This window comes from Colossoma macropomum, unplaced genomic scaffold, assembly GCF_904425465.1.
Source record: "Colossoma macropomum unplaced genomic scaffold, Colossoma_macropomum, whole genome shotgun sequence".
Taxonomy (NCBI): Eukaryota; Metazoa; Chordata; class Actinopteri; order Characiformes; family Serrasalmidae; genus Colossoma; species Colossoma macropomum.
The window spans coordinates 41,623-54,756 of record NW_023495565.1 but is presented as its reverse complement, the minus strand read 5'-3'; the positions used below and the strand labels follow the sequence as shown (position 1 = coordinate 54,756).

The window sequence follows — 13,134 nt, the reverse complement described above, 5'->3', positions numbered from 1 at the left end:
AGTATCAATCAGGAATCAGTATCGAAGTAAAAAACAACTGGGATTACATTGCATACACTTTTTATTGTTTATTTTTATTATTTTTTATTATTATCTATTGTTGTGTATGAATCAGGGGTGGCGCCACACCTTCAAAGGTGGTGGGGCAAAACGTATTGTTTCAAGAAAAAAAAAACAGCTGGCAATGTGATTAGGCAACTGGCTAAAATTGCCCTTCATGTCATGCTAATTACTGTCTTTACATACCTATACAGAGGTGGGTATTAACTAGTTACATTTACTCAAGTACGTGTACTTAACTAAACTATTTATTTATTTTTATTTTCAAATAATATTATTTTCACTTCTACTAAAGTGAGTAAAGAAATCTTTTTACTCTGTTATATTTTAGCCATTCGTATTTAGTTACTAATTCCATTTTTTGTGTTCAATTTCAGTTTGTTTCGATGGCAGCAATATTTATACTGCTTTGTAGTTGTTTACATCTCTGACTTTGGAGCTTTTTTTTTATTTTAGACCACAATAATCCCCAAAAGGGAAGAACAGAGCTGCACAATCAGTTCCTCTGCTGATAAATGCTGGATGTACTAAGCAGTTCCCCTGCAGTACTCAGCACTTAAGTAGATTTTCGACCTGCTTTTTTGTATATTTCTACTGAAGTTGTTGTGGGGAAGGTACTTTTACTTCATTATTTTATGCAAGTATCAATATTTTTACTTAAGTACTGAATTAGGCTCCTCTACCCACCTCCGAATCTGACTGTGAACAATGTCAGTGTTTGTTTTTAAGCTGCTTCAGTAGGTGCAGCCTCAGATAGCAGTATTTATTAGCTAACATCTCTGAAGACCATCAGGCTGTTGTCATACCCAGTTCATTTTCTAAAGACACACCACAGTTTTTTTTTTTTATGTGTGTGTGTGTGTGTGTGTGTGTGTGTGTGTGTGTGTGTGTGTGATATTGGTTCGGATTGTGGACTGTAAGTGGTCTAAATTACACACGTGGGTGTTTATTTCTTGATCAGAACTTTTGCAGGGAGCGCTCTGTTACTCTAACATTCACCACCATGAAAACAGAGAAACAGAAAATAGAGACTTATCATCGATGGGAATACCAAATTAAGGTTAACCGATCAGATTCTTGATGCTTAGCTGATAATTTGCTTCACAATCCATAATCAAACTCATATCATTATTTTATTGCTTGTCTCTCGTTATTTACAGCAGCTCGCAGGGGCAGCAGCGTGCAGGAACAACCGCTGGCATCCCTCCAAAACTTCTAATCAATAAACAAACATTTGTGTGTGTGAGCATTAGTAAAGAGTGAAATGTTAAAGCAGCAGATTTTGCAGACAGTACAGTGAAAATGTGCAGTGGAAAAAAAACTGAATTCCCTGGTGAATTAGCAGGTTCAGTTGTTTGGTTCTGCCTGAATTCTGGTGTGAATTCAGCACCTCCTAGCTAAAATGGAGATTCTGTTTGGCTCTGCTGCTGAGTTTTACTCCGCCTGTTCGTGCTGGTCAGTGCTTCATGCAGTAAAAACAGAGATTTAGGAGAGAAGTGGTGGGGCATCGCCACAGTTCTTTGAATGCCCACTTGCCACCGTGGTTCCAGTAGCCCTGGTATGAATCGCCTCTTTCCACATGGATTTCTTTTTTTTGATATTTATCCTGACTATGGTCAGGATTAAAGTACAGCCCCATTTCCAAAAAAGTTGGGATACTGTGCAAAATGTAAATAGAAATAAAATGCAATGATGTGCAAATCATTTAAGGGCCTGTTTACCGCTGTGTTCATCACGTCTTCTTTTAACAACACTCTGTAAGGAGTGAGGAGACCGACTGTTGTAGTTTTGAAAGTGAAATGTTTTTCCATTCTTGTTTGATATCGGATTTCAGCTGCTCAGTTTTCAGGGTCTCCTTTGTTGTATTTTTCATTTCATAATGCACCAAATGTTATCAGTGGGTGACAAGTCTGTGTGGTAATGTGACCGTGTGTGGCGGAGGAGATGAAGACTTCGGGAGGACGCAAAGGTGAGGATCCATCAAATCTTGTCAATTTATTAAAGTTTTTGCAAAAAAAGGTAAAGAAAAATACAACAAAGGAAAAAGAAAATGGATTAAAACAACCATCAGGCTTCTCCCAGCCTCTCAACTACCTCCATGTTCATGAGCCCTGCCTGCTAGGCCCTGCCACCCTTAGCAGACGACACGTCTGCTCCAAGCTGTCTCTTCCTGTCACATGCACTGCTGCCTTAATACTTCCCCTTCCCTGGAACATACCATCCTAAGGAGGTTACGAACAAGAGAAGTGTAAAACCAGTACACGATACACATTGATCACCAAAGACACCATTAACGTAGATTTCTCTACATACGTATCTTAAATCTACAGCGTCATCCAATGGTCAATTTCTCCCTTTTCTCTCTACAGGAGCTGCTGACCGAGGACACCCCCCTCTTGAGGATATCAACCAGGTACGTACCACTATCCCTACAATCTAATTTCTCACCGGTGTGTTCTCAAGCTAGCTTAGTCCAATTTGGGTGCATCTTATATTATTAAAGGTGTAGAGCAGATGTAAATCTCATTGGTGATGTGTCTGGCGCCTTGACATCATCACAGTCTGGTCTGCAGGAAGGCCAGTTTAGCACCCAGACTCTTTTACTTTGTAGCCATGCTGTTGTAATACATGCAGAATGTGGTTTGACACTGCCTTGCTGAAATAAGCAAGACCTTTCCTGAAAAAGACGTTGTTTGGATGGCAGCATATGTTGCCAAAACATGTATATATTGTTCAGCATTAATGGTGCCTTCACAGATGTGCATGTCACCCATGCCATGTGCACTAATGCTCCCCTATACCATCATGAATACTGGCTTCTGAACTGTGTGATGATAACAAGCCTGATGGTCTTTAGCCTGGAGGAAACAGTGTCCATAATTTCTAAAAATGATTTCAATAATTTCAATAATTTCAAATGTTGATTTATCAGACCACAGGACACTTTTAAATGAGCTTGGGCCCAGAGAAGGCGGCAGCATTTCTCAATCCTGTTCACGTACAGTTTCTTCTCTGTGTTTTAGAGTTTTAACTTGCATTTGTGGATGCAGCGACAAGCTGTTTTCACAGACAGCGGTTTTTAGAAGTGTTCCTGAGCCCATGCAGCGATTTCCACTACAGAATCATGTATGTTTTTAATGCCCAAAGATCGCGGCCAGGAAATACTGGTTTTCAGCCTTGTCCCTTGCATACAAAAATACCTCTTGATTCTGTGAATCTTTTAATGATATTATGTACCATAGACGATGAAATCCCCAAGTATTTTGCTATTTTACACTGAGAGACGTTATTCCTGAACTGTTGTTCTATTTGCCCACACAGTATTTCACAGAGTGGTGAACCCCACCCCATCTTTACTTCTGAAAGACTCAGCTTCTCTGGGATGCTCTTTTTATACCCAATCATGTTACTGACCCGTTGTCAGTCAACGACCAGGTGTTTTTTTTTCAGCCTTACACACCTTTAGCAGCCTTTTGTTGCCCCGTCCCAAAAAGAGCATATATTTTTCAAACAACAAGAAAATATAGGGTTTAAATGATCTGCACATCATTGCATTTTGTTATGATTTACATTTTGCACAGCATCCCAAAGTTTTTTGGAAATGGGGTTGTAAATGTACATAATAACAAAAATATGTCCACATATGTCCACATTTAAATTTCTTGTTAGGAAATGTTGTTATTGTTAGGAAATTGCTGTTATTTCTAGTTTGCTGGCTGGATGTCTGGACTCCAGAGGGTGGTATCTCTGAAGGGGGAGTTTAAAAGGCTGAAAGCAGGCATGCTTCTTCTCTCTTGTGGGGTAGTGTATGAGAAATCTTCTTTAAATAATCAGCCTGAGACCACCGATGTCTTTGAAGCTTTTATTCTTGCAGCAAGGGAGCAGTTACACACAGAGTCAAGTCTAGAATGTAATGCTCAAAGCACTTTGGGTCATGCCCTGTCCTATACCTTCAGAGATGTACGTTTCACCCTTACACAGTTGGACCACACCCAGCTTCAGTTATCTTTATCTGATATATCCTGTTTCTTCAAGTTAACCTAAAGGTCAAGTTCCGCTTTTTGTACGAGTGCTGTCACACTTATTGTTTAAAGGAGAGCACTTTATCAGACCTCAGGTGCATGCAGAGCACTCTGTCTGAACTCCTTTACATACAGAGAGACTGTCTAAACATGACCTTATATGGTTATTTAAATCATTAGTATAGAGTATAATACTGATTTTTCTGACAGGTAGGCAATGTGAGTTGTGAGAGTTACAAACTACAGAGAAACTTGATCATATACAGTAACTGTCAGCTATAGATGCTACTTCAAAGTAACCTATTTGCTACTTTACATTTTTAAAGATAATGGCACTTATAAAACCATTAAAAAAATAACTAATTAACACCTTTTTAAAAGTCTTAAATCGACTGCGTAAACAAACATTTAGACAATTAAATTCTGGTTGATTACTTCTTTAACAAACAAAATATGTCATAATTTTGATAGTAGGTGCTGTAGAGTCATGCAAACAGACATAATAATATACTGATGTGCATAAAGCAGAATATTAAACTGTAAATACTGAAGTAGAGTTTTCATTTCAGCCACCAAGTGCTGCACAGCTGCTCTTTCCATCCCACAGACTGAGAGTCCCACAACGACGGAGTAAAACTTCTTACAGTGACAGTACAGCATTAAACAGAGTTTCAAGATAAACAGCTCCTCAGTGCAAATACCAAATACACAGAACACAACAAAAAGCTCCTTCAACAGTTTTCAACAGGATTTCAACCTCCTAACATGATTTACATTCTCAGTGCTTTATTTACTGATGTTAAGTGGACATTGCAGTGGACATACCGATAATGTAAAAGAGCTCTCTTCTATCTAGACATCATTGAAATGATTGGACACAGTGAAGGTGTTGAAGTGAGCTGGTTGTAAACTGAATGTGAGGTTTGTGATGAACTCTCAGTGTAAGGCGTGTTGGAGCCGCTGAGGGAAACTGATAGAGCTGCAGGCTGTAGCAGCAATAACAGAGTGGATGAGCTGTACAGGGACAAGAGAGTTTACAGTACTTTGAAAGAGTAGTGATGGCTGAATACTGAATACACTGTTCTAAATGTACTCAGTAACATATTCAGTTACAGCACATTAAAAAGTAATATTCAGAACACATTTAGAATACATCTCGATAAGGCACATGGGAAAAACTCTGCTTTTATACATTTTTACTTACTAATTCCAGAATTCGTAATGGTTTTTCACTAAACCCCAACCCTATTTACAGATATAAGGATTCAGCATAACTGGGATAATGAAAAAAGATCAGCACACACAGTACGATCTGCTGTCGCTCTCTAGAGGCCGGGTGAGTTTTGTGACTGAAATATGAAATCAACACATCATGATGAGGATGGAGATCCATGATGTTTAATTATAATCATGTATAACATTACACACAGAGTCCAAACACACATCCCGCAGCACATTATGAACACATTTCTGCAGTTAATTAGTCCAGGGGTGTCCAGTTTTATCCTCAGATGGCCGGTATGGCTGCAGGTTTTCATTACAAATGAACTGAAGCTCCTGATTCTATTTGTTTGTTCAATTAATCTCAATCACACAAATGATCATATGTGCACTCCTGCTTTATTGGAATGAAAACCAGCAGCCACACTGGATAGACTGGATACTGCATACTCCACCACTTTGGTTCATTTTTTAGTAATTTGTGTTGATTTTATTTGCAGTGTTTCATTATTATTTTCTTCCACAAACATTAATTCACAGAAGTCATTTATGAGCTCAAAGATGAAGTTTATGTTGCTTTAAACTGAGTGGAAACAGTGTCTTTATCATCATTATCATCATTAGTGACTATGGAGTTCTGTTGTGTGAGATGCTGAAGTTTCAGTGATTTAGTTCATTTTCAGCTTCATACTGTAGTGATGCTGTACAATATATATGCTAAAATCATCACAGTATTCAACAATTTTACTACTAAAAATGTGCATATTAGAGAAAATAATTTGTTTTATTTCTTAGCATTCACTAAAATTTTTTAAAAAAATAAACAATTTCATATACATTATACCTATAATGCAGATTATAAACCGTCTTTAATCTAGCACTCCAGGCTCTCTCTCTTCTTCTCTGTGTGATTCTCCCTGAACAGCTGATATCTACATGCTCCATGTAATGCAGCAGCAACAGGAGCTGCTCACAGAACCTCCGTTTCTAACGTGCTGCTTCACATTCTCTGCAGTCCTAAGAGCTCATCTTGAATCAGTGATTAAAGACAGTAAGTGAAGCAGTCTGATCTCTGCTATCTCTGTTCTTCCCTTCACACAGTGATCTGATCAGAGTGGAAAGAACTAAAGCTAATTACGCTCTACTCTTCACTCTGATGACTGACAGTAATTACTGGGTGATCAGGCTGCCAGAAACTGAGGAGAACTACATTTGAAAGTATCTAAGACTATGTAGGTTTGTGAACTACACTTGTATGCAAGTTAAGATTAAGAAATTAAGAAATGAGGGCTAGGAAGACACACATTAAGAAACCAGGAGTTCATATGATTTTGCATCAACACCCAAAACTCATCCCTACCAAAAATGAATATGGTGGCAAACAGCCTCAAGACCACTGACTTTGAGGTAGGTGTAGAATTTTTTTTTATACAATAAGTTTTATTTTGCTTACTTTTTTTTATCAAAAAAATATTTCAAATACATATTGAGTCTCTGACTGCTCCCCTTTTTTTATCAGCTGCTACTATCAGTGAAATCAGTGCATCTGCTATGACAGAATGTCAGTCAGCAGCTCTCACCGAGTGATTATAACTGGATCACAGAGTGTTCCCCAAAACAGCAGCTGTGTTAACCTGTTAAACAGTCCTCTAGTGTCCTCCTGATGATCATCTCCTGCTGCTGTGATTCCCTCTCTGAGTCTCCGTCTCAGTGTTTCTAACTCTCTCTCCTTTTCATCCATCCTACAATCAGAATCTTTCTGTTTCTTTGTCATGAGTTCCCACATTCTCTGCTGGAGTTCAGGCAGGATGATCTTCATGAGGTTTCTCTCTGCCTCCTTCTTGGCTTCTCCTTCATACGTCTCCCTGATCTCCTCCATCTCCTGTCTGTGTCTCTCCTCCATCTCTCTTCTCTCCTTTTCAGTCTCTTCTTTCAGTCTCTCTAACTCCAGCTGAACCTCATTCCTTTGCTGGATCTCTCTCTCCAGCTCTTGCTCCAGCTCTGCTTTTCTCTTATCATCTCGTTCTTCTTTTAACTCTCTCTCTAGTTTAGCTATTTGCTCCTCATGCTGATTTATTTGTGCATTAAACCTATCCATTAATTCTTTTAACTTCATTTTAATCAGCCGTTCACATCTCTCTAGTTTCTCTCCAGTTTCTCGTTGTTGTCTTTCTCACATCTCTTCTCTTTCTCCCACCATTCTTTCTCTCTGATCTGAGATTCTGTCTCCAGGTAGATCTCACTGCTGTAGAATTTCTCTCTGTTTCCTTCCACCATCTTCTCTATCTTCTCCAGCAGCTCTGAGATTTGAGAACCATCTCTACTCTCCTTAATGTTGAGACAGTGAAACCTGTTCCCACATTTCTCTACAAGTCTCTGGAATTCCAGAGTCTCCAGACCTGATAAACTCTTCAGTGTTCTTCTCTTGGACTTCATCAGTAACAGTGAAAAGGATCATGGTGTTCCTCCAACATCTCTCTCCAAAAATCTCCTCCATTTTCTCCAGCATGCCTCCCTCCTCTCCTGTAGACAGCTTCACTGGTATGACTAGGAGGAAGGAGTGGGATCCTGGGACAGACAGACAAACACGAGTCCTACGTCCTGTCTCAGCTTCTCCAGAGAGAGTCCAGGACAGAACCAGTCAGGAGTGTCCACCACAATCACCTGCCTCCCAGCCACCTTCCCCTGTCTGCTCTCACTCTGCTGCCTCACTGTAGACGCTCCAGCCCGGCTCCTCTCCTCTCTTCCCAGGATGGTGTTTCCTGCTGCACTCTTACCACATCCAGTCCTCCCCAGCAGCACCAGCCTGATACAGGAACTGACTCTGGAGAGGCTGGAGAGGATTCACTACTCACTGAAAATCAACAACAAGGAGGTATTTAATCTCTTACTGTGTAATGGTGATTATTATATTTTAGAAAACAAATAAGTATAGGAAAGTATGGGAAATCAATGGAATCATTTACTATTTGGAGGAAGTCCCCACCTACTGCCTTTTCTCCTGAGTGTTGCTGCAGATTTTGGAGTCCCTCCACTCACTATTAAACAGAACAACCAGCAAAGAGGAGATTATGTTACTGACTCCGTATTCACGTTATGTGCAGTAGAAACATGGGGGCCTCCATCTTGTTCATTCTGTCTTTTACCTTCTGGTTTACTGTCAATGACTGTTGATCACTAAAAAGGTGTTTAATTCAATTAAAAAATATGTATTTTATGCTATAATTATTAAATTATTAAAGAAGGAAAGAATTAACTAGCCTAGTTTATTATTAGAAATTATTAAATGACTATTTTAAGGACACATTAGCTTGTTTCTAGCTGAGTGGTGGGTACCGCAGTAAGCCACAGCAGAAGATAAGATTTATTATAGGGAGTAGCCTCTCTTTGTCCTCAGCCTGGATTTCCTCTGGATCAACTCAGCTGCTCCTCCTTTAGGTAAAGATTTCCTACAGTGACTGCCGCTTTACAATACTTTTGCTCCATACTTTGGAATTCTATAAATGTACTCAAAAACAGGCTTTTGTTTTTTTGTCTTTCACTCTTGACTTGTGAACACTCAAACAAAAATGCCACCAGTGGCTGATGAAAATGTTGCATCAGTAAAATAACTTTGACTTCATTTTAGTAATAAAAACATTTTTCTATACAAGCAGTCACATCAGACTGGATTTAATAACGTGTATGAAAATGTTTTATGGATATCCTGTGTAACATTGTGAGCTTGTAGACTAATTACTGTTAGTGCTGGTGAAAACAGCTGGATTCAGAACTGTGCAGTATAAATAGTGAGAACACAGCACATCTCAATACATTCTCTGTTCTATATATTCTAGAAAGGTCTTTCTTTCAAGGGAACATTCTTCCCTAGAACGCAAGTCCGTTCTTCTTGTTCAGGGTAGAGAAACACTCACTGTTTTCTGATTAGACCAAAAAAAAAATGGCAAAAATCTAAAGAGCTTTCTTTAAACGGGCGCAGCTGAATAAGATAAATAGTTTTAGTAGTTTATGTAATGAAATTTATAAATGAGTTTAACATTTTGCTGTTTAATGTTTTGCTGTTCTCACCAAATACCAAACTCGTATACAACTACACATTATAGCATAATTGAGAGTTGTTTTATTTGTTTTAAGTCATATTAAATCATATTTTTCCTGGAATATATATCTGTATTTTAATCTGTTAGACACCTACATTGTGTGATCATATAACAATGTAAACACTTTATACATTTATATTTTAAAGAATTTCATTTTAAGCATCTTCATGCAATCTTAGTAGTTACAGTATTGAGGCTCCAGCTCCTTTCCGTTTCTTTTCCTGGCTTGAACTGCTGAGTCTGGATCTGTTCTTTCCTGCAGCTGCTTGTTTCTCTCCTCTAGAAGTCTGTCTTTCTCCTCAACCTGCTTGTCTCTTTCCATCAGCTGTGTGTTTCTCTCACTTAGAAGTCTCTCCTTCTCTTCAAGCTGTCTGTCTTTTTCACTCACTTCAGTTTTCTGTTGTTCCAGTAGGATCATCATCTCCTGTAGTTTGCTGCTCTTGTCCTGCAGCTCCTTCCTCAGTGTCTCCAGCTGCTTTTTACTGCTTTCCACCTCTTTCACTGTGATCTCCAGTAGAGTCTCTTTCTCTCTCAGCAGTTTGATGTTATTCTCCAGTTGCGTGTTTTTATCTTTAAGCTGCTTATTAACACTTTCAGATCTTTCATTAGTTTCCTTTAATAATGAATCTCTCTTATCAATAGTCTCTAAAGGTTCTTTTATAATCATGTTTTTCTCTTTCAGTTTGATGTCTTTATCATTCAGTTGTACTTTTACCTTTTTTAGTTCTTCATCTTTCTCCTCAAGTCTTTTCTCCATTTCTTCCATTTGTATTCTATGATTGTTCTTTAATTTCTTTGTTGTTTGTCTGAGTTCATCTTCTGTCCCTGTGAGAAGTCTGTCTTTCTCTTCTAATATCTTGTCCTTCATCTGAAGTGTTGTTGTATTTTCTGTCAAAAATTTGTCTTTCTCCTCAACTTGTTTTTCTCTCTCCATTAGATGTGTGTCTCTCTCAGATGGTACATGTTTTGTTTCTTTGAGCTGTTTGGTCTTTTCAGTTAAATCTGTAAGAAAATATAAATTCAGTCTCTCTAAATTCACTATTCTGTAATGGACTGGTAACCTGTCCACACCCAACGACTGCTGGGATAGGCTCCAACAACCCCCACCAACCTCCCCACGACCCAGAAGGATAAACGGTTTAAACAATTTGCCATGTTCACAGATATACAGTACTGAGATTTAACAGCAGTCTGAGTTGCTGATAAGGAAACATTCAAGTGGAATAGATTTAATCTCCCCTACAAAAAGTCTAGAAAAAAATCAACTGGGATAAGAAGAGTCAAATACATTAGAAGATTTTGGCCTGAAACTTTTTTTTCCTAGTGTATTCATGGATGAGAGGTACATGCAGGGAGTTTTAATGTCCCCATAGAAAACTTATTTTTCTCAGATTTACTACTATTTTACCACCATTAAGATTACATATAAAACTCAGAAGACACATGTAGGTTCACTGGAGGTGAATAGGAAATAAATTTGCTAAGTTTGCGTTTAAGTATCACAACTCCTGGTTCCTATCACCACTACTGTAAAGAAATCTGAGTCAGTAAATTTTCCTACAATCAACTATTTCACATCAAACCACTTTGAGTGACATTGTTTCCATCTCAACCACTAAAATAGGCCTTTAACAGAATAGAGTGATGATCTTAAACAGCCAGTAGAGAAAGAATCTCTAAAACTGCAGCAGAGTGATCTGAATGATTTATATCAAAAGCAGTAAAACACAGCCTGTGACATGATAGTTTCATAACACTGCATTATATAAATATTAATAACTGTTCTCATTTATTTTCATTACAATCAAAAATTAGATGGCTTTGAGAAACTTGCTCACATTTTAGTATCAGAAATAAACAGGTTTAACTGTCACTTATTTTAATTCTGTATCTCTTTCAAAACTCACCAATCAGCAAAGCAGATTCCCTCATTTTCATTCTCTCCTCTTCTGTCCATTTTCTGCCCCTCTGAATAAAACAGTGTAAGATTTCATGCAGGATGTCATACTGTATGTTATATGATCAATAACTTTCTTTGTTTAAATCACTGTTTATGTGGCAGTATGAATCACTGAGAGCTGATATTAATAACAGTAGACAGTTTCACTGATTTAAACTGATGTTTGAAAATCACTGCATTTTTTAAAACCCATGTTTATGCAGCATTAAGTACATTGTTTGTTTGCAGTTGTGTGACTTTGAACAGTCTGACTAAGACAGAGTGCAGAGATACACTACAGAGTCTGTGCTGTGATCATGACAGGCAACAGTTTACTAATAACTGAATAAGAGCTATTTTCCATCTTATACTTTTAGTTTTCATAATAAATCATTTATCAATCATGAGCTCATGGTAAATGAGTAACAGATCCACAGAAATGCCAGCATCAGAAGAGAGGAAATAAAAATGTTTAAAAATGTTAAGTTTACTGTGTTTGTGATGTGACAAAAACCAACACATTTTAATATATCCACCTATTCAGCAGACTGCAGTTTAGCCCCGCCCATTCACACTGAAATTATAAGTAGTGTTTCAGCTTAGACTGCTTTTTTAATGAGGGACAATACAGGACAACCAATCAGAACTCATTTATAGATATCTTAAAGTCACAGTAACACAAACAGCCTGTTTAAGTCTAAGTGATGAAGAGAGGTTAGAAAATGATCATTTAAGAATGAATGGTGACGGTTTTGATACATAAAACCGCACAAATCTTTTAAGTGGACCCAAGAAGAAAAAATAAAATACTATAAAAATGTAGTATTCTGGCCCTTTAAAGAAGCTGCTACTGTATTTACAGCTAGACTTTTAAGAACTTTATAATAATAATAATTTCCTCTTCTAGATCATGTTTTTCTGTTTGATATTCTAGAGTCTGAGAGGAAAAAAGAATGAGCACTAAAAGTGAAACTGCAAATTAAACAGATAAAACCATGAAGTTTTTACAGTTCGAGATGTGCTGTTCTGTAGCTTCTGAGTAGTTAGTCTGATTCTCTCCTCAATGAGTCTGACTTTCTGCTGCACTTCTCTGACTGTCTGTAACCTGTATGTTCTGTCCAGGTAACACTGTATTATATTTCTACATTATAACTACATTATTGCTACATTATTGCCTTTATAGAACAGTATTAAATATAGATGCTGATATAAACATGACTCTGCTGTTAAAGTGCATGTAAGGAAAAATTCAAACATAAATTTCTAAATACATTAATGATCATCAGTCTGAAAAACTGTAAGCTTCACTTTGTAATCTGTCAATATCAGTGTGTAGATCAGATGTGTGCGCATATGAGACCGTTTGTGAATGAGGTAACAGTGTTGTTAATGTTGTGTCAGTCATCTCAGGCTGCTGTGAGCTCTACACTATAGTGATGCATACAGTGCTGAAGTGTGTGTTAGTGAACTCTCTCTGAACACACAGTACAGATAGATACATTCAGTCTTTACAACAACATTCTTCAACAATCCACACGTCAAAATAAAAGCATATCATGCTGATTTATACTCACCTTTCTCTGCTTCTCCCCAAGAATCCAGCTGTAAAGTGAGCAATATACTGTTAAGATTTCATGTATGAAATCATAAGTGAATTATTACATTTAAAAATGTGGATAATACTGCACTGTTGTTTGGGGGTTTTTCTTTTCTTTATGAGGATCAGATACAGACTGTGTCCTCACTGTCTGTCTGCCCCCCTGTCTCTCTCTCTCTCTCTCTCTCTCCCTCC

At 37.8% G+C, this 13,134-nt stretch overlaps 1 protein-coding gene across 1 annotated transcript; it reads right to left on the bottom strand.

Annotated features, from left to right (window-relative positions):
* Positions 1 to 7,850: 7,850 nt before the first annotated feature.
* On the bottom strand, positions 7,851 to 11,378 carry LOC118802390 (golgin subfamily A member 6-like protein 4). Its single transcript, XM_036562910.1, has 4 exons — positions 11,311 to 11,378; positions 9,590 to 10,405; positions 8,290 to 8,341; positions 7,851 to 8,136 (listed from the first exon to the last, which is right to left on the bottom strand). The coding sequence occupies exons 1-4, from the start codon at positions 11,339 to 11,341 to the stop codon at positions 7,851 to 7,853; spliced, it is 1,185 nt and encodes a 394-aa protein (XP_036418803.1). The 5' UTR covers positions 11,342 to 11,378.
* Positions 11,379 to 13,134: the final 1,756 nt, after the last annotated feature.